The 27,037-nt window shown below is 56.0% G+C and overlaps 1 protein-coding gene across 2 annotated transcripts; it reads left to right on the forward strand.

Moving 5' to 3' along the window:
- The first annotated feature begins 4,118 nt into the window (after positions 1 to 4,118).
- On the forward strand, positions 4,119 to 26,482 carry ITGB3 (integrin subunit beta 3). Of its 2 annotated transcripts, XM_075036237.1 has the most exons (16): positions 4,281 to 4,412; positions 5,214 to 5,518; positions 9,764 to 9,849; positions 14,182 to 14,374; positions 16,364 to 16,616; positions 17,129 to 17,291; positions 17,912 to 18,073; positions 18,232 to 18,327; positions 18,539 to 18,628; positions 19,014 to 19,148; positions 19,575 to 20,004; positions 22,287 to 22,509; positions 22,743 to 22,834; positions 22,961 to 23,080; positions 24,141 to 24,307; positions 25,047 to 26,482. In XM_075036237.1, exons 4-16 carry the CDS (start codon positions 14,338 to 14,340, stop codon positions 25,113 to 25,115), a joined length of 2,037 nt encoding a protein of 678 aa, XP_074892338.1. In that variant the 5' UTR covers positions 4,281 to 4,412; positions 5,214 to 5,518; positions 9,764 to 9,849; positions 14,182 to 14,337; the 3' UTR covers positions 25,116 to 26,482. The 2 variants fall into 2 exon arrangements, with proteins under 2 accessions (XP_074892337.1, XP_074892338.1); XM_075036236.1 differs by lacking the exon at positions 5,214 to 5,518 and having other exon boundaries at positions 4,119 to 4,412.
- The last annotated feature ends 555 nt before the right edge of the window (positions 26,483 to 27,037 follow it).

Raw genomic sequence — 27,037 nt, forward strand, 5'->3', positions numbered from 1 at the left:
GGTCTATGTGTGATCCCAAATCTCCGGGGAAGGCAAAAGGAAAGCTTGCTGTCCCCCTGCCCACCCCTCACATGCCAGGGCTTGGCACCACGGGCCAGTGGGCTCCGAGCCACCTCCTGCCTTTCTTCTCACAGTGCCTCAGATGGAGGGGAAACTTCTTTGAGGCTGCGAGCAGGTGGGAAGCCAATTTGTGCAGCCAAGGGATGGCTCGCTCCCGGATCCCTCCTGGCACAGGCAGCGTTATCACAAGCCCCCAAACAAGCAAAAAGAGAAAGAGAAAAAAGGCGAAGAGGGCACAGGGGAGAGGAAGGCAGCTGAGGATCGCCCCATGCCTCCTGCCCTCACCACTGCCCCGAAAGCTGCCACCCCAAAGCGCAGGGCAGCGGAGCGGTGCAGCCTGTTGCCCCGGGGACTCTCCCGCAGGAGGGAGAGCTGATTCCTGCCGGCTGGGAGCTCCACAAATGCAAGTTCCAAGCTAAAGTCTTCACTGTGTTCAAAGAAAAAACAGCAACTCCACCCCCTTCCAGCCTCCCCCCAGGACCGCCTTCCTCCCCCTCCGCACTCACCCAGGCTGCCCACCCCTTTCCCACGCGTGTGCACCCCCTCTCTGCCCTGCCGTGGGTGCCCGCACCCACCCCTGTGCCACCCCCAGGTGGGGGCTGACCCCTAAGGCCCTGTGGAGCGGCACCTAACTCATCCTTCCTCCATCCCCCCCCCAACCTGCTCCCAAAAGCAGCCCTTATGGTCGGTGTTCATGCTGGACCGCTGGCAGGTTCCTGTCCCCCCCAACCCACCCCTGATGAAAGCTCCCGTGAGCCTCAGGTCAGTGCTGCTCTTGCTGATCCCTGGTTGCTGCTCTGTGCCACCCACTCCTTATAGCAGTGCTAGCCCAATCCAGCCCGGTCCACCCCCAGCTCTGCTCAGTGATGCCTGTCCTGTGCCTCCAAATGAGAGCTGGATCCATCCCCCTCTCTGCATCCTTATTTTCCTCTGGCTGACGGTTTCCTCCCCGGGCATCTTTGTCTCCCTCTTCTTCCCCTCCTGCTCCTTTAGCCCCTTTGAGGGGGACCACTGCAATGCTGCACCCTGATCTCTGCCCAACACCCTTTCCCTGCCCTGTCCCCAGCTCTGGGTCCCACAGCAGCATCACTGCTGCACCCAGGGCTGGAGCGTCGCGAACCCTCTCCATCAGGCCCCTCAGCCCCACCGAGGCAATCCCAGGTGAAGTTTCATCACCACTCCCCTCTCTGTGTCTGTGTAAGCTCCCAAAGTGACACCACGAGTCGGGGTGTCCAGACGTGTCTGGCTCAGTCTTGACCCTGCCCATGCCAGGGCTGTGCCCATGGAACTGCCATGTCCTGGCTTCCCAGCTTTGCCCGTTGCCGTTTGCCTGGAATCATGTCTGGATGGCACAGAACAGCAGATCACCCCCGAGCCATGGTGTGAGGACCTTGTCCTGATTTATCTGTGTACCTCTTGGCTCGCTTGCTTTGCCCAGCCCCCAAAGGGGATTTTAGTAAACCTAAAATGAGAATTGATAAATTGCAGCTAAAGGCAGGAGCATGAGGCTGGCCGGCTGAGGATGGAGGATGGTTTGATAGAGAGAGTGTCAATTGATTTTCCTTTTAGGCATCTGGGACCTGTGCCCCTGTTCTGCTGCTGTGACTTTAGGGGCTCAAAAACTGTTTGGTTTGGGTTTTACTTGTTGCTTTTTCCTCATCTTGCATGTGGTGTTTCTCTCCCTGAAGGGCTGCCTGGTATGCGAGGGCAGTTTGCAGCAGAAGCACTTGCAAGAGGGAGGCAGAAAGCCCTGATCGAACAAGAGCATCTGCTCGTGTTTAACCTGCAGGCCAGGAAAAATCCCCTCGGGAAACCAGAGCATCCCCGGTGCCCCAACCCCGGGTGGGAGCTCCTCTCCCCGGCTCGCTCCCACACTGAAGGAGTTTCTGCTCCCTCTGGTGGCTCCAGCTCCAGCCTCTCCTCTCCCCGCACACTCCAGCATGGATTTGGGCTGCTGCACCCATCGCTCCTGGGTCACAACCTGCGGTGATGGGGCAGCCAGGGCTGTGGGGCCACTTGGCTCTCAAACACTCCCCTGCTTGCTCTTTGCCTTCATCCAGCCAGGGACTTCAAAACCCAGAGCATCCCATTGCCTATTACGCGATGCCTGGAGTTAACATCATGGTGATGTTTTCAGGACAAGCAGCACCTTCTTGCAGTTGGCAGGGAAATCCAGTCCAAATGTGCTGAATTAAGTTCATGCCATCCTGGTCCTCAGGGAGGACGGAAGCCCAGACAGGTGCAGGCAGGTCAAATACTTCATTTTGTGACTTCTTCCTTCTTTTTCAAGAGTTTTTGCATCATGCTGGAAGCAAGGGCTGGAGTATCGCAGCTCATGGTAGGCAGGGAGTTTCAGGACACGCAGGGCTGTGTGTCCCTTTGGAGCCAGCAGCACTTGCTAGTTTGGGCAACCAGCTGCTGGGCAGGATGAGTCCCTCAGTGAAGAGGTCCTGCGAGATAGATGGCAGGTCTGATCTGTGGGGTGTGCAGAGCCAAGCAGGGCTCCCACATTTCTCTCTAGAAACTTAGACAAATTCATTGTCCCTCCCATGAAGCATTCAGACATGCTTGCAGCGTGATACAGTGCAGCACAGAGGGACAGGTTGCCGTGTGGCCAGAAAGACCTGCGTGATGAGGAAAGGCCACGTAGGCAGCATTTCCAGGCAGGACACATGCAGGAAAAGCAGGACTTTGGATGCCCTAAAACTGGCTAGTGGGGTCTGCAGTGTGAGATGCCTCTGGGATCTGGAGCAAGGCGAGACCTAGAGCCCCCCAGAAAGCATGTTTGGGGTTTGTATTGATGTCCCAGCCAAGATGCAGCCCTTTTTGACACTGGGTTGGTGAGCTTCTTCTAGTCCCCTTTACCAAATCCCCATTAACAAGTTTTGGGGAGAGACTTGGATCCCAGGCAGAAAACGATCCCCCACGGAGCGGAGCCCCACGCAGCCGCGGGAGGGCAGCAGCACCCCTCAGGGACAGTGGGGCTGAGTGGGGAAGCAAAGAGGCATCAAAACTTCTTCTTTTAAAGCCACGAAGAGTCCCCAACTCCTGAGGCAGAGTCCCCATTTCCATCTCACCCTCGCAAACACCATCACCTCTTTTTGACAGCCACACACGGCTCTGGGGCAGGTGCCGTTATCCCCATGTCTCCCGGCGTGGGGCTGTGGTTTTGTACAGCACCTTGCACATCGCCCTGCAGCTTCCTGCACTGCCAGGCTGTGGCTGCAGCTCTCAGCACCCACACGAGCTCATTTTCCACTGCCTAGTGTTTCTGTGTGTTTGGATCGTCTTGACCCAGGGTTGTGTCATTACTGTCCCCAACCCTTGTCACCTGGTGGGAGAGATCATTCAAGGGCTCCAGGGAACCAGCCCTTCTCTCCCTTTTGCCCCCTGCCAGCCTGTATTTTGAGTGCCTCAGTTTCCCTGTCTCTGAGTTGAACCTTGGTATTGCAAGGGAACAAGAGGTTTATAAAACCCCTTCAGGCGGCACCCACAAGCAGCTCTGGCATTTCAGCTGGGACAATTCCTGCGCAGATCCAACTCCCTGTACTTGCTCAGTAGAGGAGCAATTTCTGAGGACACTGAGGGGAACAAACAATACAAGTGAGAAGAAAATCAGGTCCAAATTATCTGACCCAAAGCTGAACTTCCCTCCATTTGCAATGTCCAGGTTTATACCCAAACTGCTGGTTTCACCAGGTCCAGTCCTTGGCTGGGTCTCACTCAGCTCCTAGCTCTGTTTCAGCAGAAATATTCCCATTTGCACCAGTGCTCTGGGGAGAGGAGCTGAGAACCCACACTTTCATATCGGTATGTATTTATTTGCTCTATTTCCTCTTAAATCCTTGAACTCAGAGGTAGCTCAGACTCCAGCAGGTTTAAGACCCGCGCTGCCTTTCATGCAAGAGTTAATAAAAGGAGGGAGTGAGCAAGACTTTGCAAGGAATTAAACCCAGGCGAAAGAGCCTATGGGAAAGAGCCTATTACCAGCCCCAGGGCTGTAGGTCACTGTACTTGCTGCCAGGGTTTATTAGGTCCTTGTCTGAGCTCAGAGAGCAAAAAGCATGAGGAGCTGCAGGCAGAGCAGGCGGGGGCACTCCCTGACTCAAAACTGAGTGACGAGCCAGCGCCGTTTCCTCCAGCCAGCCCCGTTCGACATGTGTGTCATACACCCAGACTCATGATTCATCTCCTGAACTGTTCAAAACCTCCAGCCGCCCCAGAGCGGCTCTCCATCGCTCACGGTGGGGCTGGTCCAAGCAGCCCCCCCCCGGTTCGGGGCTTGGAGAAGAAGATGGGAAAACTCTACGTGGCTCTCGGGATCCTCATGCTCTGCGTCGCTGGTGGCTGGGGTAGGTTTACAGCCCGTAGCGTTGTCGCTTGCTTAAAGCCAGGTCATTTAGCGATTATGTTGCCTGTTATTTCCCAAAATCCCAGGATTTTCTGCATTCCCAGGGTCTGCGATTTCCTGGGAAAGTCGCTCAGAGGGGAAGCTGGCAGGCTGAAACCTCGGCGCCGTTCCCAAATCCAAAGCACCGCTCAAGCCGGTTGAGCTTTGGCTGGGCCGGGGCCAGGAGGGTTTCTCAAAGGTGTTACAGGGTCAAGGCATGGTTTGGTGCATTATTCTCGTACTGGGTGCGGCAAGTTTATATTCTCTACCTACGCTGTGTTTGGCTCCGGGTACTGGTTTGTAATGGAAGGACTGGGGTGTGACTTGGGCTCCGTCCTTCATAAACAGAAAATACACTGGGGGAGTTTGCAGTGCAGGTAGTGCTGTAGCCATGTCATTTTAAGGGCATGGGCATGGGGTGCATTTATGTCAGCATTGCTGTCGTGTGTTATTTTTTCTCATGCTGTTTTGGTGCTTTTCTTTAAAAACTCTGATTTCTGGAATCAGGTGATTTCAGGACAAATATAGTTTGTATTTTTAAAAAGATTTCCACTGTCTGAAGCATGGAGAAGAAGCCTAGAAAAGCATTACCTCCTGCCCAGGTGTGTTTCCAGGGCTCAAAGCAAATCTTGCAACTGAAAAATGGTGCTGTGTTTTCAGCTCCTGATTTATAAATCAGGCCCATTGTTTTCGAGACCCCACTCAGGAGGTTTGGGGCAACATTGTTCTGTCTAAAGAATTCCAGACTTTGTTGAATTCCCAGGAACAGCCTGAGGCTCTGATCTGCTGCGGGAGGGAGCTGTCATCAGTACAGGATATAGGATAACCTCTGGAAGAGTTTGGGTTTATAGAGCTGCAGTTTGCAGACATGCAGGTGATTTCTCTGGTCCTGTGCGACGGTGCCTGTAATCAGCTGAGCTCAGTTTGGAGCATCCCCTCTCCGGGAAGATGCTGGCAGACAGGGAGAGGTTCAGAGAAAAGACACAGTCCCAGGATGGCGTGGGCAGGAGATCAGCCAGAAAAGCCCAAATCCTTATCTCTGAGTCAAGCAGAAAGGCCAGAGAGGATGTAAGTATGATTTGTATTTTTATTGAGTTTTCTAAAATATCTTTATCAAGTTTTCAGTGTGCACATTCTTGCTTAAATTGGTAGAGGGGGAGAAAACAAAGTGTGTGGCTGGCCCATGCAGTACATGGAGGAGGTTACTTGGAGTGCAGATTGGGGGCTGAGTAATTTTCTCCAGCCAGGGAAGGGTGATGCTCAGCCACAGACGTCTGGGGTATTTCAAGTGCATCATTTCACCTCGTTTCGGGCTGCAGCACTGCCCAGCCCCAGGCGGGTGGTTCCCATGCTGCCCAGTTTCTCCTGTTTCCCTGTATTTCATGTGCTACGATTTCTTTCTTTTGTAAAGCCTGAGTCTTTAGGATCGGTTTGTTATGTGAGACCAGCTGATTTCGTAGTAAAAAAATGCAGCTTTTGTACTTCAGTTTATTAGTTTTTATGGCTGGAAAAACAAGCCTCAAAAATGAAAAAAAAAAAAAAAAAGAACCTAAACCCCACAGAATTTATTAGGCTGTGCTGGGACCTTGTTAACCTGCTGCCTTGTTAACCCTAACAGCCAGGCAGCATCCTGAGCCTGGGAAGCAGTGCTGGGCACTCACAGGGCCACAACCTGAAGGGGCTCAAGCTGCAGCATCCTCCGCTCTCCTCTGCCTGTGCTTCTGCTCCTACATCACCCCAAGGTCCCCCCTTCCCACCTCCCTCCCGCAAAGCCCTCCTGACACCACACCCTGCATCCAGCCATGCAAGCAGTGCTGGAAATGCCAAACTAGAGACATTTCCCCGCAGTGAGGGGGGTGAAGCTGCCTGCTTGCAGCAGGACTAGCCTCATGTTTGGATGGTGATAACTGCCTTGGGTTAATCACCGCTGGCGCCTGGGGGATTTCGGCCCCTTCCCAGGGGGAAGGGATGGCCCTGTTCCATCCAACCCTGGGTTAAGTGCAGCCGAAAATGACTCTGTATGGTGCTGGAGGTTGGGGAAGGGTCCTCCATCTTCGGGCACGTGTCTCAGTCATGGAGCGATGGAGACCACGAGGACCATGGGGCTGCTGAGGCTGGGGTAGACACCCCCAGGCTGGGGCTTTGGGCAGCCCGAGGGGACAGGTAGTGACCTGCAGGGACCCTGCTGGGCAAAGCCACTGCTGCCAGCAATGGCAAGGTGGCACGATGTGACACGATGTGACGGCAGACCCCAGGGCAGCCTCAGGCATGGCAGCATCCCTCCCGCAGGGACCCTCCGAGCTGCAGCCCCATCTAACCCCATGTGCCCAGGCAGGACAGCCCAGCTTGTGGCTCTCATTCCAAAATCAATCAGAAAACTAGGTTTACATCTCTAGCATGGAGGGGGGACACCAGATGAAGGACCCTTGGGCTGTGGCGTGGCGGCAGGAGGGGAGTAAAGGAAACCGTCGGGGTCCTGAGGCTGTGCACAGGCAGGAGATGATTTGTACCAAATGCTGGGGAGCAGATGAGCTCTCCAGGCCAAAGGGACAGTCCTGGGGCTCGTTAGCCCCAGAGCTCAGGTTTCGTGGCGTGAGGAGGCGAGGCGGAGGCAGTCAGGGACTCGACCAGCAGACACAAGCTTGGAAATCCTCCACATTGTGTTTCAATGCAGCTGCATCTCGCTGAGACAAGGGTTAACACTGCACAGGGGAAACTGAGGCAGGGAGCGGTTGAGGGACTTGGCTCAAGTCACAGGGGAAACCTGTTTGTGATAGGATTTGGACCAGTGCATCTCACATCCTGGATGCTGTTGTGAGCCCTGGGTCCCATCCCCTGGCTGGGAGCAAGGCTGGAGCACCCACGGGTGGCAGGGGCCCTTGTCAGCTCTGCACTTCCCCAGCAAGCTGGGTGCTGGGGCAGAGCCAGGTGACTCAACCATCCTACGGCAAGCTAAAACCCACCCCTGAGGGAACAAACCCCACGCTGGCATTAAGTAGGAGTCTGGGCCAGGAGCGTTGCCGGTGGTACTGGGTTCTACAACCCTGCCCCAGCCAGGGCTGCAGCCTCCGTGGCTGTGAGTCGGCAGCGGGACATGGCCGCTACAGGGAGGGACGTGAGAGCGGAAAGCAATGGAACTCCTGGCATGGGGCAGGCGGCTACCTGGCACCTCTCCCCCCATCCCTGACCGAGGGGCCACGGTGCTGGTCCAGATATCAAAGCATCGGGGCTCCCCAGGGACCTGCAGTTTCGGAAGCTGTTCCCATGTTCAGGCTCTTGGCCCCAGGGTTGGCAGCTCTGAGAGATTAATTCTGAGCACCTCGAGCTGCCAGGGCCGTCCCCATCTCCGAGGGCTGCCAGGGTAATGCCTCCCTTGCTGTCCCCGGAGGGCTGAGCCGCTGCCAGCCATGCTGGAACTGGCTCCCAGCTGCACGGCACAGCGCAAATCCAAGGCACGTGCCCCGGCGCTGGGCTGCAGCCGCCGGCGCTTGGCAAAGCAGGAGGGATTTCACACGGACGCAGCAGGAGCAGGCGTGAGAAGCGGGAGCCGGCGCTGTTAGTGCTGCTGCTGCTTTCTGAAAGCCATTTGCCTTCCGCCTGCCAAGCCCCGGCTACCCAGACCCGTCCACCGAAGGACGCAATATTGCTGTTCACACATTGCTAAGTGTCCTTGGTGCAGAAAGCACCAGAGATCAAGCTGTCACTCTTTTGAGCAATGCTAAATTTAAAATTTTTCCTACTCTCACATGCTGCAGCTGGGTATTTTGGTGTATGGAGAGAGCTCTGGGAGTTGATGCCACCACAAAGCTGGTGCTGAGCCAGGCCATTGAGGCTTAGCCTTCAGTTTAGTCCCCCTGCGTGGGACAAGCGGGGAGTGCAGGTGACAGAGGTCCGATGGGGCACACCGTCCCCAGTGCCCTGGGGCACGTCCCCAAGCAAGCTGCTGGCCTTCGGGACAGCCACAGCGTGTCCAGCGCAGCCTGTGACACCACTCTCGTACAGACACACACATCCACGACACGCGGCACGCGCAGCCGCCGTGCATACACGCACACACGCACGCACGTGTGCACACACATTCACGCTCCCAGGCAGCGTGCCAGCGGGCACAAGGGCACGGTGCCGTTGGCGTGGTTCTGTCCAAAGAATTGACGACATTGTTTCACTGTTTCCTCTTTCTGCTTTGTGTTGCATTTCCTGCGGCTGCGGAGAACGCAGCTTTTTCTGCCTGCAGCTGATGGGGAGAGCCCTAGGCAAGGATGAGGGGACATGGGGTAAAAAGGAGACCCTGGCACCCGCTGCTCCATGCCAGCATTCCCCAGGCTCCCCAGGCTGCAGCGTTCCCCCAACCAAGATGGCACATGGCTGCGGTCTGCTCTGCCCAGGGAATCCTAAAACTCTGCCGAGACACTTGTGCCCCAGGAGGGAGGAAGAGCCGAGGGTGATGCTACCGCAGCCGTGCCCCCAGCCGCTCACCACATCGGCTGTTGGCAGTGGAAACCGCAGAGCTGCACAGTCCTGCCTCTGGCGTAGGAGCTCCTCCTGCCCCGGCAGGCACTGGGCACTGCCCTGGGGCCTCTGCGGGTATTTTGGGGCCCTTTTAATCCCCCCCCCCCCAGAACCTGCTGGCCTCTGACCTTCAAGACTGGTGCCAGCATGCGTCTCCCAAAGTCCCCACTGCCACTTCCACCGACAGAGCCCAACCTTTGCTCAGGGCATCAGCACAAACTGCCACCAGCACGTTTCTGGACTCGTGCCCTTTCCCTCCCCTCCTCTCCCTGGGTTTGAACCCGAGCCAAGACCAGCCGCTGAGTTTAGCATCTACACAAGAAGGCATTGACCACCCTGGCTCCGCAGCGGTGGGAAGAGGCAGCAGTTCCCCAGCTGCTGGCAGGGCTGTGGGTACCACGCTGCACCCCTGAGAATTCACCCCTTTCCCCTCCCTGCTGCCCCAAAATGTCTGCAAGGAGGCACAAAGGGAGATGTCCTCTCCCCCACCAGTGGCAGGAGCTTCACTCCAATGCATGTGCGATGTTGCAGGGATGGGGGGACCCTTTAGGAGCTGGCAGGTGGGAAATGATGCTCAGTCCTGAGCAGGATGAAGCACAGCTGGTACTGGGCCTGGGAGGTGGTTATAAAAGGGGCAGGGAGGCAGCACCTGGGTTTTGGAGCTGGGAAAGGTGTTATAGAAGAGCCCTGGTGGAATGGGGGCTGTATCTGCTTCTGAAGCTGTTGGCTGAGCACCGAGACTTCAGCACACGTGTAGGCTTCGGGTTCTGCAGGTTGTAACTGCTCTCTGTTCTGCTGTTTCAGGGGGTAACATCTGCACCACCCGTGGGGTGAACTCCTGCAAGCAGTGCCTGGCCGTGAGCCCCCTCTGTGCCTGGTGCTCCGCAGAGGTAAGAGCTGGGGGGAGGCTGAGCAGGGCTGAAGCACGTCCCTGAGCAGGACAGGGGACGCGTAGGAAGAGACGAGGCTTTGGGCTGTGGGACGGGTGCTGGTCCCTGTGTTACAGCCGCAAGCTTGGTCTCCATTTGTTCCCACCGTGTCTAAACATATTCCTCGGCGGCATCTGGCTCTGACCACAGCTCGAGATGCACATCATGGGGCTTGGGCTGTCTGTTCCTGCCTTGCTCTGAAAATCTACCCCTTATCTGCGTGTGTCGGTGGGAGCTACGTGGAGCTGAATGGGAAATGCTGATGTTTCTGCTGGGAATTCACATTGTCTCTCAAAAAAAATACATTTGAAAACCTAGTTTATTTTTGGTTTGATTCTTGAAAAGCCATTGTGAAGCTCTGGCTAAAGGAGTTTAATGGCTGGAAAAGGAAGGGGGCCTGGTGGGAGGAAGAAAAAATACTAATTAGAAGTTAGGGTTTGGGTTTAAAAGCCTTTTTTTAATTGGAAAGAGGTGGGGGAAGGAAAACAAGGTGCCTGGTTTTGGTTACTGAGCTGAAGAGGATGTGAGAGCTGAGCTGTGGCTCTAAAATCACCCTGTTTGGATGGGTGAGAGCCTGGAAGATCTGCCACGCTCTCCTCCAAAAATGCTGCCCTGGGGGTTTGTCTGGTGGGGAGGTAAGAGGAATGTCCCAACAGATGGGAGAGCAGCCCCAGGGCAGAGACAAGGGGACGTGAGGCTGGGATGGGGAGAGTTGATGAAATCTCCTTTGGGGCTTCACAACCAGGAGCAGTTCCACCTCTGGCAAGGCTTTTCTTGCTTTCTGCTTCTCCATCCATGAAACCCTGCTTCCTCTGGCTGCGGGTGTGCCCGTGTTGCCCACCAGGAATGGGGAAAAAGTGATCCAACCTGGAAAACACTGTTGGATTGTGCCTGCATGGCCCAGTGCTTTGGGGTTAGTGTGTATCTGGAGGGGATGCCTCTGCTTGCTGTGCAAGATACTACTAGGATCTCGGTGTTTGGTGTGAATAAAGATGCTTATGCCCCATCTTATCTCCTGCAAGGAGTGGCTGAAATTTGCAGCATGATAAGGGGCCTCGATGACTGGCTGGGCTGGGCTTGCTCCTTCCCAGCTGCTGGTCCTGGGCTGGGCTGGTGTCTTGACACTGAAGTGGGGGCTGTGATGGTTTTTTTTTTTTTTCCTCCACATCAGCAAAGGTTTCCAAAAAAGGAAATATTTCCAGTGCTGCTCAGAGTTGTGCTCATGGACAGACGTGACGAGCAGCAAGGGAGCCGTCCCGCTGCCAGCAACCGGCCCCCAGAGAGCCAGGCTGTGCAAGCTCTGCTCAGCAACTCTTGCCTCCAACATCTGGACCACATTGTCTTAATTTAGCAAATGAGGGTTTTTTCTGTGGGTTTGTTTAATTTCCCTGGAGTGGGGGAGGTCTCTGATACTGCCCCCCCCCTTTTTTTTTAAAGGGACAGTGCCCTTATTTGTGCTCCTTCTGCTCCCACTGCAGCCCTTCCCCACCCATGCTGCCTTCCTGAGGAGCCAGGGGTTATCAGTTATTCCTGTTCCATCCTGGCTTTGGACAGGAGAAGGATTGCACTGTGGTTTCTTGTGATCGCTGAATGCTGATGCAGAGAATTGAGTTTTATTTATTTTTCAGAAACCTTGACCACTCTTACCAACAAGTAGATATGCCCATCCACCCACTTTTCCCTTTGGAGAAAGTCAGCCAAGCCTTAACACTGAGACGAGATATGGCTCTAAAATTACTTTGGAGGCTATCATGACAGATCTTCTGGGGTTTCACCCACTCTGGTTCCCTTGGAGGAAAGGTGGAGGCAAGGCTGGGCCAGGGTTTGATTTTAGAGAAGCTGCTGGAAGGTTTTAGCTTAATCTGCAGAGGCATCTGTGCTTTGGGTCCTCCCAGGAGCTCTCCTGCAGAGAAGCTGATGCTGTATGTGGTTGCCGAGATGAAAACGGAGATGCCCTGGGGATGCATGACTTCCCGCAGCCTCCCTGCCCAGCAGCGCGGGGGATTTGGGGATGGAGCTGCCTCTGCCGGCACCCTGCCCAACCCTGCCCTCACTTACAGGGTTTGGAGGCAGCAATCAAGGGATAAAATCATCAGGTTTCCTATCCTGGAGGGAACTTAAGCAGATGCTGAGCTGAAATGTCCTTCTCTGCAGCGGGACAGAGGTGCCCAAAGGAGAGGTGGAGCTGGGGAGCATCTCAGCTAAGGGCTGTGGGATGGCTTGTGACAGAAGGGTGGGAACACGTACCCCTCCATAACATCTCTGTAACGGGGAGCTGATGCTGTCAGGGCTGTGCTGACAGCAAAGTGGGGTTTGCAGGGTGTGTGTGTCAGTGATGAAGTCCCTGAGCTGTGAGTTTGGCTCTGGGTCACTCCTACATGGGGCTGTGTCCAAGTTGCTGAATCTGCAAGTCTACAGAGACTGGGGGAGAAAAAATAGACTGGGGGCTGCGAGGGTCTTGTAGCCAAATGTCCCATCAATGGCAGAAACTTTTTCCTTTGCCTTTTGCAGTAGTTTTGTTGCTTGGGGGGTTCTTGTGCATCCTGAGTCAATCATGATGTTTGGGGCTCCAGGGAAAGAGGAAGGATGCAGCCCTGGGGTTAAATAGCTTCTCCATGGGAATCTCACATTAGGAATGCTGCTGCTAATCCCATAAGGTGCTACATGGCCTTTGAGGTCCTGGCAGCTCCCCAAGATCTCCAGGTATCACCCAGGAGCCCAGCACCACAGTTAAAAACCTGTCTGCCCAGCCTGATTTTCACCCACATCTCTTTCCAGTGACTTCCCTGCCTGGGACAGGAATGTATGTGATGATTGATGGCATCTGGAGGACACTAGGCACCTCTTCCCGCAGCAGGGAGCCCCGTGGGGCGAGCCTGTGGGGTGGGTGGATGCAAGGGAGTTAATTTAGAGGGATGACTTGTCCTCTTCACCGACAGCATGCTGTCCAGGCAGCAAGGGTGGGAGAGGGAGGCCGCAGGGGAGGAACACGCCTGCTGATGTATTTTCTGGCAATCGCTTGGCCGCTGTTTCCAGAAGGCTGTAGGCCAGCCAGGCCCTCCTGACACTGTTTGCATTTTTCTACTTGTTTGCTTAAAACACACAAATTCATTCCTGGGTTCAGCCAGCCTGAACCTCAGGGAGCTGATATCCTAGATGGGGAACTTCTCCAGTGCTGGGAGGCTGCAGCGTTGGGATCCAGCTTCCCAGGAGCGGGGAGGGAGCTGAACCAGCCACACCGGGACTTATGCCACTTTGCTGCAGGAAAAGGCTGTGCAGGTCATCTGCTGCAGGACTCTGAATGTAGAAAGATTTGAGCTGTGAGAGGGAGATGGAGAAATCCCCTGGAGGGGAGGGTAGCTGCTGCCTGGCTGGAAACTTGCGGCAACAGATCCTGGCAGCATTGGGCTGGGAGAGAAATTCTTCCCATATTTGTCTTCATGAGAAACTGGAGCAATGGGAGCCCTTCTGAACGTGCTGTGATAAGGGTGAGGAGCCGGGAGCTTTCTAGGAAAGGAGGGACAGGGCTGGCGCCCCACCGTGACTCCACGCTTTGTGCTTCCTGCCCCTGACGAGCATTTGACGGCTTTTCCCGCAGCCCCATTGCCTTTTTGCTCTTTCACTCCTTTTTTGGTTCTCCTTTCCCCCGGCCAGCTCCAACTGGCAGGAAGCTGGAGAGCTGGAGATAAGCCTGAACTGTTCTCGGGCAGGAACCAAGCACCATTTCATGCGATGGGCTCACCCGCAGCAGGCCTGTTCCTTGCTTGTGGTGAGATTTCTAAGGGTACATGCTGAGAAAATGGGGGAGGAAAGGTGGCTTGTCTTTTGCCAAAGTTTAGAAAATAATAAAAAAAGTCCCAGACTCTGCCCCTCACCCCCAGCCTGCCATGTTCACATTCCACATCACCTTCTTCTAGCCACCTCATGTAGACAGGCTTTCCTTTTAGCTTTGCCAAAAACCAAACCTGAGGTTCCAGCTGCTAGGAGTCAGGAGGGGGGTTGGCGGGGATATGTTATCCATCGTTCCTTCTTGGCAGGGGTTGCTGAGCTGCCCTGTGGAGCACAGCAGACCAAAACCTCCGCTGAGCTTCAGCAGGATTTGCTGATCCTGGATCCCATCTGTTTGCCACCTCCTTCGAGCAGAGACCATGAGCTCCAAAAAGCCTCTTATCCCAGTCTTGCATTAGGTGTGATAAAGCAGGGACTCTCCAGAGAAAAGGGGGCCCTCTCCTCCTCCTCCTCCCAGCATAACCCCAGGGGGAGCTGGCTCCTGACCGTGTCCCTCTCCTGCAGGTCTTGCCGCAATCGTCCCCTCGCTGTGACCTGCTTGCCAACCTCCTGCAAAACGGCTGCGGGCAGGACTACATCGAGTTCCCCATCAGCAGCGTCACCATCCTGGAGGACCGACCCCTCAGCAGCAAGGGCTCGGGGAGCTCCACCACCACCCAGATGAGCCCCCAGAAAATACAGCTGAATCTGCGGCCGGGTAAGAGCCCCCAGACTGCTGCGGGAAGGGGAGATGCAATGGGAATAACCCAAAGGGCTCAAGGGATGAGTAAGCCATCGCTCTGCCTCACTAGCCAAGGCTGTCTCGTGTCCATCGGGAGCAAGGCCAGGCTGGGGGCTGCACCAAACTCTTCGGGAACATCCCTGATGGGCAGCCGGGCTGTCTGCAAGCTGATTTCTGCTGTTCAGTCTCTTGGCTCAATCCTGCAGGACGGAGTGCAACTTCAACAACGCATGGGCTTATTTTATAAAGCCATTTAGACCTTGGCCACTGCTGCTGCACTCTGATTGCTTTGGTGGAAGTCAGCTCGTGTCTAATGAGCCTGAGAGCAGCTGGCAGGGTTGGACTGCCAACAGGTCCCTGTAATTTCCCAGGCTCGTTTCAGCCAGGCAGGCTGAAATCAACTGTTACGGTCGTTTACCAGCATCGAGGAGTTTCAAGCAATGACAGGCAGGCAGCAAAACTAATGGGCGTCACTCGCCCAAGGTCACAAAACCAGTCTGGGGAACATGGAGCGAGTGGTGCCATCACTGTGCTCTGCCCCACGTGTAGCCCACCCCTGGCCATGCACTCACAGATGACTTTTCCAGTCTCAGCAGGAGCAATTTTGTGCTCATGAAAGCCCTGGGGTGAGATATCAGTGGCTTATAGCACGTGGCTATAAGCTGCATACATCCTTGGGCCTGGCCAAGATCAGTCCTGACCCATCTGAATGACAGTCTGAAGTGTCACCACGCAATGGGGACATGTAACTGCTAAGTGACCCTTGCTCTATTTAGGTCTAAAGATATTTGGCAGGAGGCAGGTAGGTGTGCTGCTCTGGAGAGGAACAGAGGCACTGTGCAGTGCCATAAATCCCTGTTCCTTGGAAGCAATAGAAGAAAATCCCACCTTGATATCCTCTCTGCCCAACCAAGAAGGCTTGGCATGAGTCATCTGCCTTGACTCATGAATCAAGAATAAATGCTGAAGGATATAAGTAGGACAGGTCACAGCCCATGTCCCACAGAAACAGATGATCTCCGAGCACGAAGTTGGGACCCCGACTACGTGGTGGTGCTCCAGCAATCCACCTGGAGGAGGATGGAGCTCTTTGGACTCTCATATATTTTGAAACTTTCTCCATCCTGAAAGTTAGAATATGACGTGCAGGTTTAGAAGGAAATATGAAAACAATAACAATTTAAGCTCAGTTAAAGCTTTTTCCTCAGTATTTGAGGTGTTCTGACAAGGCTGCAGTTGTGCCCTGGCTTACTATTTCAAAGAAGCCATTTCAAAGAAGAGCAAGAAAGAACCTTTGTCTCTTTCAAAAGGCAGAAAGAAAAGGTCAACCCGAAGTGTTTTCAGCATTTTTTTTTAAGTGCAAAAGTCATCGAAACTGGCTTGTTCCCTAGAAAGTTCTGTCCAAGGAGGTTTTTGTTTCAATGGAAAATGTTTCACCAAAAATTTCCCGGAAAAGGCTGGGAGGAGGCAAGCGGGGAGAGGGAAGGAACAGGGATGGGGGAGGCTCCAGGAGATGCTTGGAGTCCTTGGGAGGTCAGAGAAGTCCGAAACAGTCATGCAGCCCCTGGTAATCCCTGTAAGACCTGCTGCCCACATGCTGGGTATTTCACTCGCTCCATCCAGCATGTGTCGGTCACGCTGTTCATGCAGGACAGCTTGGGGGTCAGCTCTGAGCAGGAGGATCTGCTCATGTCCTGGTAGTGAGAGGTTTGGAGAACAGGAGCCATAAGCTGTATTTGCCATCTCCAAGGGGTGCACAGCATATCTCCCGTGCAAGCACCCTGCCCTAAGGGCTTTGCTCCTTTGTGTCTGTTTAACTTCGATGTTCTCCTCCCAGCAGCTTTAAACCATTTCCTTGGGTTTCTGCTGATGCTGTAGGTTGACTTTCTTCCCTAGCCCTGAGGTGAGCCCCCTTTGCTTCTCTCAGGAGAGGATCTCTCACTCCATTGCCCTGTCACATTACAGATGATTCCCAGATCTTTAGTGTCCAAGTGCGTCAGGTGGAAGACTACCCGGTGGACATCTACTACCTGATGGACCTGTCCAACTCCATGAAGGACGATCTGAGGAACATCCAGAACCTGGGCACAAAGCTGGCCAGCGAGATGCGCAAGCTCACCAGCAACCTACGCATTGGCTTTGGGGCCTTTGTGGACAAGCCCATTTCCCCCTACATGTATATCTCTCCTCCAGAAGCTGTCACAAACCCTTGCTATGAGTAAGTCCCAGGCTGAGGGAGTCCTGTAAGGGCCAGAAGTTAATGGGACATCACTGGAACATGGCTGGAAATCCATACCAATGGATTTCAGCAGGGAGCTGGGTGCCTGATTTGGGGCAGGGTTTAAACCTTGCTGCACTGCGTGTTCTGCTGGCACAGGGAGGAGGAACAGGTCTATACTGAAAATATCATTGTGACTGAAAAGCTCTTCAGGGAACAAATGATTTTACACCATTTTTTCAGGAGGGATGTTGAGGCTCAAAGAAAGTGGCTCCTAAAAATCCCAGCAGGACAGAGACTGGGAGCTGACCTGAGCCCAGCACCTCTAGAACATGTGATTGATTTTTAAAAGGTCCTTCACCAGCCTCCGACTGTGTCCTCAGGCTCTTGGGGTGGTTGGGTCCCTCCAGTGCATCCTGGACAGGACCATGGGATGTGGGATGGCTATAGGGTGGGGATGGGAGCTGGAAGAGCCCTGCAAGCCTTATGCCCTGACTGCTCTCCTCCTGCAGGATTGGGGAAACCTGCTTGCCCATGTTTGGGTACAAACACGTCCTGTCACTCACGGATGAGGTGACCCGCTTCAACGAGGAGGTGCAGAAGCAGAGCGTCTCACGGAACCGCGACGCACCCGAGGGAGGCTTCGATGCCATCATCCAGGCCACCGTGTGCGATGTAAGGGGCAACAAGGCCTGGCTGGGGCTGCAAGAGGGTCATCAGGCTGAACCTGGTGGGTTGGCAGAGATCACCCAGTCCCACAAGGACAGGACCGTAAGCCCTGTGGAGCTGCTGCAGGGCTCAGATCTCAAGAGGGTGAACATTCATCTAGGACATTTCTAGACCAATAGCCAAGGCAAGGGTAGAGCAGGACTCTTATGTGGTCCTGGGAGGAGAGAGGAGCAGAGCAGGTGCTTGGGAACTGATGCTGATCCCGTGTCAGCCCTGCAGTAACCAGCCCAGAAGGGACATCTCCTGTGCCTGCACCTTGATTTTGCTGGTAATGGGAAGGGTTACATCCTTTAGTCATTAGCCATTGATTAATGCTCTAGCAAATTAAAACCTGTCTTTCACCTGTACAAGCAGCCCATGCCCACCTGCGGGGCTCCACAGCCCACACACCCCTCACAGCGCTTCCCTGGGAGAGCAATTGCTCTTGGTTCCCTCTGCAGTGGCAAGTTGGTCCCTATGGCCAAGCCATGACCCGGGGTGGCAGCAAAGGCAGTAGCAGGGTGCTGGCACATGGGGCTGCCCTCGGCACATGCTGCCACACGACTGGGAGCTGCTTTTCGCTGCAGAAGGAAATCGGCTGGAGGAACGATGCTTCCCACCTACTCGTCTTTACCACGGATGCCAAGACCCACATCGCGCTGGACGGCAGGCTGGCCGGCATCGTGCAGCCCAACGACGCCAAGTGCCACATTGACAAGAATAATTTCTACTCTGCCTCCACCACATTGGTAAACCCTGACCCACGCACAGGGCTGGGGAGCCCAGAGCTCCTGTTGAGGGTCCCTGTGGGATGGGAGAGGTGGTCCAGCCCTGGTTGGAGAGCGTGATGGGGACCAGCGTGGTTGGGGGTACATGTTCTTAGGGTATAGCCTCTCCTCTTCCCCAGGACTATCCCTCTCTGGGCCTGATGACTGAGAAACTCTCACAGAAGAACATCAACTTGATCTTTGCTGTGACGGATACGGTTGTTGGCCTCTACCAGGTAACAGCTGCTGTGAAAAGCCACCTTCGTAGGGGCCTGGTGGGTCCCAAGGAGTACCCTTTGCAGCTGGCCATGGGTGGCCAGACATAGCTTGGTGGTCTCCTGTCCTATCAAAGCTCCTTGGGAAGCTCCCATGTGCCAGGAGAGGGTTTGGCCCAGCCGTGGCACGTTCATGAGTCACGAGCAGACCGTGCATACGATATTTCTCCAGAACTACAGTGAGCTGATCCCAGGCACAACCGTGGGCACCTTGTCCAGAGACTCCAGCAATGTCCTGCAGCTCATAGTGGACTCCTACGGGGTGAGTGTGCAGTGTGATGGCCCCACAACAGCTCACTGCCTCCCAAAATAGCCACTGCTTGATCCTGCAAGCAGCCCACACAGATTTGGCAGCTCCCCGAGCATCCTCCCTGGGCCAGCTGGGAGCATCTGCCTCCACCCACACGTGCAAAGACCCTGGGGAGGGGAGATCACTGTGTTCGCCGCCTGCCCCTTCCCATCCTCGAAGTCATTTCCCTGTGGAAATGACATAGCCGAGCCCTGAAAGAGACTCAAGGCAGTTGGCTCCTTTCCCGTGCACGTGGGAGCATCGCTGCGGCATAGTGGCTGCTGGGGAGGACCCTCCCTGGGACTGAGTCCTGCCCAGGCTGTGCTGTCTTCTCCATTATTCCTCTATCCTCCCCTAGAAAATCCGCTCCAAGGTGGAGCTGGAGGTGCGTGACCTCCCCGAAGAGCTGTCCCTGTCCTTCAATGCCACCTGCCTCAACAACGAGGTCATCCCCGGGCTCAAGTCTTGCGTGGGGCTCAAGATCGGGGACACGGTGAGGATCCTTTTCGTGGGCTTCTTTTTTCTCCCCCACTATGTAGCAGCGCTGCCAGTTTGTCTGATGTTCTCCACCAGCTCTATCTGTTTGCCTGGGTGACACAGACCCTGTAATCTTTGCAGTGGAGAGAGAGATCCAGCTGGGTGGGTGCAAGGAGGAAAATGCTTATTTGAGTCTGCTGGATGCAAACTCCATGGTCCTCTAGCTGAGCCCAGGCTGCTGGCCACAGTGCATGGGATTTAGCCTGGTTACTGTGGCAGGGAGATGCCCCGACCCAAACCGTGCTGGGACAGCTTTGAAAAGCCCAAAGAGACCTGGTGGGTCCCATTTCTGGGTTCCTTAAGCTTGGGCATGGACTGGAGTGGGTACCCCAATACCGTGCTGGTGGGTACTGACACCCAGACGCACCCCTCTGTCCTCCAGGTGAGCTTCAGCATCGAGGCCAAGGTACGGGGGTGCCCGCGGGAGCGGGAGAAATCCTTCACCATCAAACCCGTGGGCTTCAAGGACAGCTTGACGGTGGTGGTGAACTTCAACTGCAGCTGCTCCTGTGAGAGCCAAGCCGAAGCCAACAGCTCATCCTGCAGCCGAGGCAACGGCACGCTGGAGTGCGGCGTGTGCCGCTGCAACCCCGGACGCCTGGGCTCGCACTGCGAGTGCTCGGAGGAGGAGTACAACCCCTCGCAGCAGGATAACTGCAGCCCCCGGCCGGGCCAGCCCCTCTGCAGCCAGCGCGGCGAGTGCATCTGCGGGCAGTGCGTGTGCCACAGCAGCGACTTCGGGAAGGTGACGGGCAAGTACTGCGAGTGCGACGACTTCTCCTGCGTCCGCTTCAAGGGCCAGATGTGCTCGGGTGAGTGCTGGGCTTGGATGGGGGGCAGCTCAGGGCGTTTATTCTGCCTGAGCTCGTGGACAAGGGAGATACCAGCTATTTTGGGGCTTGTCCCATGTGTTGCCCCCACCTTAGCCGTGGCTCTCTTTGGACTAGGTCTGAAGCGATGCTGGGGGAATGATTCCCTTTTTGGCAGCTGGCATCACCTTCTGTGCCCGAGAGCTGTGGCAGGATGATGGGCTGGGGGTTAAAAGCAAACCTCTGTCCTGGCTTAGACTCAGGAGTCCCATCACGGGGCTGGTGGGCACCCAGGGAAGCAGCTCGGGGGTGTGCAGGGCAGGGACCAGCCGGACCCTGCTTGAATTGCAGCCCCTGACACATCAGAGGTATTGCTCTGCGGGAGGAAACCCCAGGGCGGAGGAGAGGGGTGGGGAGAGGCAATTTTTATCCTCCACCCAGTTCTTGAAGACTCCACGTTGACAAAAGAGGTGGGGAAGCAAATCCTCCCCCCTCACTGGTCTTACGGCATCAGCCCTCCTGAATATTCATCTCTTCCATGTGCTACCAGACCCCCACTCCAGCCCCAGCTGCTGCTGCTCTCAGTACTGGGGAGAGAGGGCCAGATCCTTGGGTATTCCTCCCATGCCAGGGACTGGGGAAGGAGCCCCTCTCTGCAAAACACCCGTCCCAGAAGTGGTTTCACGTGTCCTGATGTGCCAGGGACTCTTCCCCAACAGGAACCCCCATCTACAGGTTATCCCACCTATGTCTCCAGTAAGCACTGGAGGTCTGAGTGAACCCCAGTGTTCTGCCCCATCTCCTGTCTTTTCAGGGGACGTGAGAGGGGTGGCAGTGCCTGGGACTGGGGCATGAAGCTGTGGCACATCCCCTCCAGGAGCAAAAGTGATTCAAGGGGGGAATGAGAGAGGGGGTAGCCACCCTCTTTCCCATGCCCAGCCTCCCTGTGTGAGCCCAGGTGAGGCAGCTGCTAACACAGTGCCAAAAAAGCCACCCCTTTCCCGCTGCAAGCTCAAAAATCCCCAGGAAAACATCAGTAGCTAAAGCTGATCCCACTGTGCTGGAGCCCAGCCTGGGTGAGATGAAACCTGCTGGCCAGATGACATTCAGGTCCTGCTCCCCAATGTCCCTAAAATGAGTTTTTTCAGACCCTACCTGCCCCCCAGCCCAACTTTATGGCTCACAGCTGCCTCTGTGCTGCTGGGATTGATCCTTTATCTTAACAGCCTGCTGATAACCGAGGTGGAAGTGCTGGGGTTTTCCCCCACCCTGAACAGCCGGTACCCTTGGTGCCCTCGGGGACCCGGCTGCCTGTCCCTGCTCCGACTGCCTGTTTGCACAATGACAGGCGAAGGGTGATGATGAAGCATTCCCCCCAGCCTGGGTGAGCTGTTAATTAACCTGAACTGTGTGACCCTGTTGGCATCGACCCTGTTGGCATCAACCCCGTCCCACTCCCATTGAGCCACTGGAAAAGCCCCAGCCTCCCTGTCTGTTTCCATGCCTTGTCACCCAGTGTGGCACTATTTTCCTGTGACTAAGCCCTAGTTCCTCATTAACAGGGTTACACATTTATTTCTCATGCTGGTGCCCCCGAGGCCATGCCTGGCTGATCCCCCGCCGGGATCAGCGTTCCCGACGTGCCCCAGTGCGCTCAGGGCTTGGGACAGGTCGGCGTGTGCCGGCTCCACAGCATTTCCACCACTCACCGGGTCTTGGTTTTGAGCTGAAATCAAACCACAGTCCAAATAGCTCCAGGCTTTGGCAGGATTTGAGCATGTCTGTCTGTCTGTCTGATTAAACCAGTCTCGGCAAGCATGCAGACCTTGTCGGGCTTTTCCCAGCAGTCGGCTTCCCCTGCCTGGTCTGGGGCTGGGAAATGAGTGGGATTTGGGGGGTTTGACCAGATGTCCTGACTCAAGCTGAAATCAAAAGCCAAAGCCAAAGCTTGACTAGCTCAGAGACTGATCTGATTGAGCATCTCCAGCTGCTGCTGCCAACCTGCCAGAGCTGGGGCAGCTCAGCCTGAAATTTGGCAGTTTTTTCTTGTTTGAGTGGAATAAAAGGAGCGTTGGGGACGTGGCAAAGGTTGAGGTTTGATGTGAGCTGCTGTGTGTCCCACCCCAAGGACGGTGGAAAGGGGTTGTCCTGCATGGCTTGGCTGCCTTGCTATGCCCACGGAGGTGGAGCTGCCGCTCTGGGTACACGGGCATCCCATATGGGTGATTGCTAATGGGATCTATGGGGACATTTGAGCGTCCTAATGCCCTCTGGGTTGTCCCCAGGCCATGGGCAGTGTAACTGCGGGGACTGTCTGTGCGACTCAGACTGGACCGGCGACTACTGCAACTGTACCACCCGCACCGACACGTGCATGTCCAGCAACGGGCTGGTCTGCAGCGGCCACGGCTCCTGCATATGCGGCAAGTGCGACTGCACCCAGCCCGGCTCCTACGGTGACACCTGCGAGAAGTGTCCCACGTGCCCGGACGCCTGCACCATCAAAAAGTGAGAAAGGGCAGAGAGCTGGGACAGGTTGTACCCCATCGGGGAGCCGGCAGAGAGCTGGGATGGGTCATACCCCATCAGGGAGCTGGCAGCAGTGGTGGCAGGAGCTCTCGCCGGCTGCAGCCCAGTTGGGTTGGGATTGCAGTGATTTCCACAACCTGAGACTGAAAAGTGTGACAGTTTCCCCAGGGAGAGCGTGGAGGAGCTCATGGTACCTCCCTCCTTTTCCTCAGGGAGTGCGTGGAGTGCAAGAAGTTTGAGCGGGGAGCGCAGCAGTCCTGTAGCCGCAGATGCCGCGATGAAATCGAGACAGTGCAGGAACTGGGTAAGACCAGAGACCCAAACCCCTGCCTTAAAGTGTGGAAATCTGGTGGGCTGTGTATGCTGTCCGCTTTCCCTCTGTGTGTGCATCCCCCCAGCATGGGGGGCTCTGAGCGTCTTGCTCTGGCAGGTGACAGGGGCAAGGACGCTGTGAACTGCACCTACAAGGACGAGAACGACTGCGTAGTGCGATTCCAGTACTACGAGGACTCCAGCGGCAAGTCCATCCTCTACGTTATCGAGGAGCCTGGTAAGACCTGGCTGCCATGGTTAGGCTGGGGGGATGCAGAGCATGCCGTGCTGGGTTTCTGTGCTAAAAGGGGGGATTTTGAGTGCCTTTGTACATCCCACACCAGCCAGGCTCACAGGGCACCACGGTCAGGGGCTGAGTGCAGTTAAAGAGCTGCTTTGTTCCCTGCTCCGTGTTACTGGCGCTGTGATTTCCTGCATCTGTCTCGCATTTCCCCACCCCATTACTTGGTTGTTCCACTCCCCCGTTGAAGCCAAGGATGCGGGCTCAACTTTCCCACCACGCTGATCCTGTTTCTGACTCCACGGGTGTGATTTTTCTCAAGAAGCAGATAAAGCCGGCTCCTGTTAGCCAGGCAGGAGCAATGCTGAGGTTACGCCCCAGGGCAGGGATATGGCAGCCCCCCATGATGCAGAGCAGCCCTGGGGTCTCCAGCAACCTCGAGGTCTGATTTCCAGCTGAGTCAGGGGCTGCGCGGCCACGAAGGCAGCTGCCAGCTCTCACTACAAGTGCCTGCCATCGGCAGGGCTGCAGCCTGCCCTCCCCGGCCCCCATGCCTGGATGGGAAAGGCAGGCGAGGGTTGGGGTGGCTGCGCAGCCCCGGGCAGCGTGCGGGGGGAGCAGGGTGGCTGCTGGGGTTCGCGTCGGATCTCACCACCCCAGTTTGGTGTGGTGTTGATGCCCAGCCAGAGAGCAGGGGCGGTGTGGGGCATCAGCGGGGCTGGTGGTTTGGGGACAAGCTTCCACCAGCCCAAGGACTTGGTCTCTGGCATCATCCCCCATCACGGGGGGGGGGGACCTGTGATGCCCCTGACCTGGACTGCTCCAGACTTGGGGACAGACCTCTACCATATAGACAGGAGCTCGAGAATCTCTCGCCACAAGCACCCCATGGATGGGATCCTTCTTTATAGAGCCTGCTGTGCTCAAGGGTGGAGGCTCCTGCTCCCTGACAGGGAATGATGAAGCCCTCCTGAGACCAGAGGAGCTCCATGTACCCATGGCCAGGCAGCTCTAGGGGTGCTGAGTCCCCCCAGCCCTATCCTCCTCTTTCTGTCAGACTGCCCGAAGGGACCGGACGTCCTGGTGGTCCTGCTCTCAGTGACGGGTGCCATCCTGCTCATTGGCCTCGCTGCCCTGCTCATCTGGAAGCTCCTCATCACCATCCATGACCGCCGGGAGTTTGCCCGCTTCGAGGAGGAGAAGGCCAGGGCCAAGTGGGACACGGTGAGGGCCAGCAGGTTGGGTGTGCTGGGAAGAAGTCCTTGAATCCCACAGCTGCTGGGTTGAGTGGATGCAGATCCCAGTGCTCCCAGCACGAGAGCCCAGTTGCTCTCTGTGGTCCCAGGGCATGGTCCTTAGGGACCAGTTTGCCCTATCCCTCTCTGAAGCATGGCACAGTGTCACAGGCAGGACTCGGGGTGACACTGCCAGCCTGGACACCCCTCGCCTGAGCCCGCTGCTGTGCCAGGGGCTGTGCATAGGTGATAGCAGATATCCCGGGTGATTTTCCCACCTCCTTCATATCCCAAGCGCTTGTCACCAACGTGACCCTCTTACTCACTGCCCACACCAGTGTTTCCATCCCATGAGTGAGGCGGAAGGTCCCTACTGCCACGGGACGCTGGAAGGGCTGAGGCACCCAGAGCACAAGAGAGGGGGCTGGGACAGTGCCTGTCACCCACCTCTCCTCCACCTCCCACTTCCCCAGAGGGAAGGGGTGGCTCTTTCAGGAGGCCTCTCTGCTCCTCAGCTCCTGCTGCCTTTCCTCTGCTCCACAGCAGCTTTTCCCTGCTCTCCCCCATTAAACCTTATGGGAAGCCGTTAAACTGCGCAGCCAAAGCCTTGAGCAGAGATACGGATCCACTGCTCAATGCTGAAATGTTGCCTCGATTTCCCCAGCTGTAAAGTAGAATGAATGCTGATGCCAAGCACAAAGTGATGATGCTTTTTTTCCTCCTTCTAGGGCAACAACCCTTTATATAAAGAGGCTACGTCTACCTTCACCAACATCACGTACCGCGGGAACATGTAAGGATGCTGCACCCAGTACTGGCCATGGGATTAGCCAAGGATCCGTGCGATCTTCTGGAGTCCGGTTTACAGAAAAGCTTGTGTGTGTCTGCGTGTGTGAGTGTGTCTGCGTGTAATTTAACAATCCCTCAACTGCCTCCGAAGCCCTGTTGTCCGTCACCCCACTGTAACTGCAGGGACGTGCTTTCCACGGCAAACCTCTTGTTCTTACCTCGGCGGGTCGCCTCGCTGGAGCCGGCGGCCCCTCCATACACTGAATGCAGAGAAATGGGACTTTCTCTGCCTGGCGAGTCTGTGAACTGTTAGGTGCTCATCGGGCCAAGTAGATTTTGGGAGCAGCTGCTCAAACCAAATGCTGAGCTGTGGTCTTCTCCAGGGCCCATGCTGGCGAAGCTCTGCCTGCTCAGAGTCCTCTCGTGCACTGGACAGATGCGATCCCACTGGGTACAGGAGCCATCTCCCTGAGGGACAGAGCAGCTATGCTCGCTGCCAGCAGGCAGGAGCCACCGCATGGCTTTGTGGGTTGAGGACACCACTTGAGCAACCTGGCAGCCCCACGCTTCTTGCAGCCACACGTTTCTGGCACTGCTGTGGCCCAGGACAGTGAAAAGCAAATGCCCTGGCATTGCAGTGCCCTTCCTCATTCCCTCCACGTGCACTCAGTTTGCACCACCAGCCAATTCTATGTAGCATCAGCTGTGCTGGTCCCAGCTGCAGCCTGGCTCATCCCCTGGGATAGTGCTGAGCTCCTTGTGTCTCCCTCCACCATCTCCATCCCACAAAGCACATGGATGTGCAGGCAGCAGCCTGGGAAGGGTCATGATGCCCATTATCACTTAAGCCTGGCCACCTCTCTCCCTTTTCTGTGCTTTTTGGGCCATGTAACTGCACCACGCTTGGTTTTCCGTGTAACTCAGGGTTCCAGAAGAGCAGGCAGGGTTCAGGACATGTTCTGCTGCCTGGGCCTGTGTATCACCCATGGATTGTCCTATGGGGAAAAACAAAGAAACATCCTAGTAGCAGAGTTTGGCTGAAACGGTGCTGCTGCTTGGTCCCTGCCCCAGCCAGAGCATGATGGCTCTATACTCCCTTTGACTGCATCAAAAAGCAACAGAGATCTTGTGCCCTGAGTGGGGCTGGCCCCGAGGGCCCCAGCAGCATGTTGGCTGAGCTGGTGGTGTCTGTGTGTCCCCGTTCCCTGGCTGGCCTGTCCCCAGCAGCGTGGGGGCAGGGGCAGGGGGTGGGAGCTGGGGCTGAGCCCCGGAGTGGGGTGGTTGGCTGGGCAGCACCAGAGCGGGAGTGATTCACACCACAAAAATAAAAGTAAATAAAATAAAAAAAAACCTCAAACTACTAACAGTGGTCTGTGCCCAGGTTTCCTGTCTTGTGGGCAGCCCCTGGCACCCCAGCATGACCTGGGGAGCTGGTCTGAGCTGAGATGGGTTGAGGGATGGTAAAGACAGTGCAAGAAGGGCTGTGGGCCCCCATGGGAGTCTCTGCTCTGTAACTGGTGCCCTCCTGGGGCTGGAGAACACATTGGGGGGCATAGGGTGGGCCAGAGCCCGCTGCAGACTGTGGGTACATCTGGTAGCCACCTCGCTTCGTTGCAAATGGGGTGAACCCCAGCAGCCCCCCATCCTGCCCCGCAGGTCCCTGTGAGCCCTGCAGTCAGCTGGAGAAGCCCCCAAAGGAGGGGAGCTGGGCTGGAACCACCGCAGGACCATCCCAGGGTCAGCTGGGGTCTGGGCTGAAGGTGAAGGTGCTAAACCTGGGAGCAGGGACCCGCCTGTGACCCCAGCACCCAGTCCGTGCACCCACTCGGCACCGCATCGCACAGGGCTGCGGGGACACCCAGCGGCCACCCTTTAAAGCAGCATTTGGGGACCCCAGAAGATGCTGGGAAAACTATTTGCCCGGTTCTCC

Source organism: Buteo buteo, chromosome 9, assembly GCF_964188355.1.
Source record: "Buteo buteo chromosome 9, bButBut1.hap1.1, whole genome shotgun sequence".
NCBI classification, from domain to species: Eukaryota; Metazoa; Chordata; class Aves; order Accipitriformes; family Accipitridae; genus Buteo; species Buteo buteo.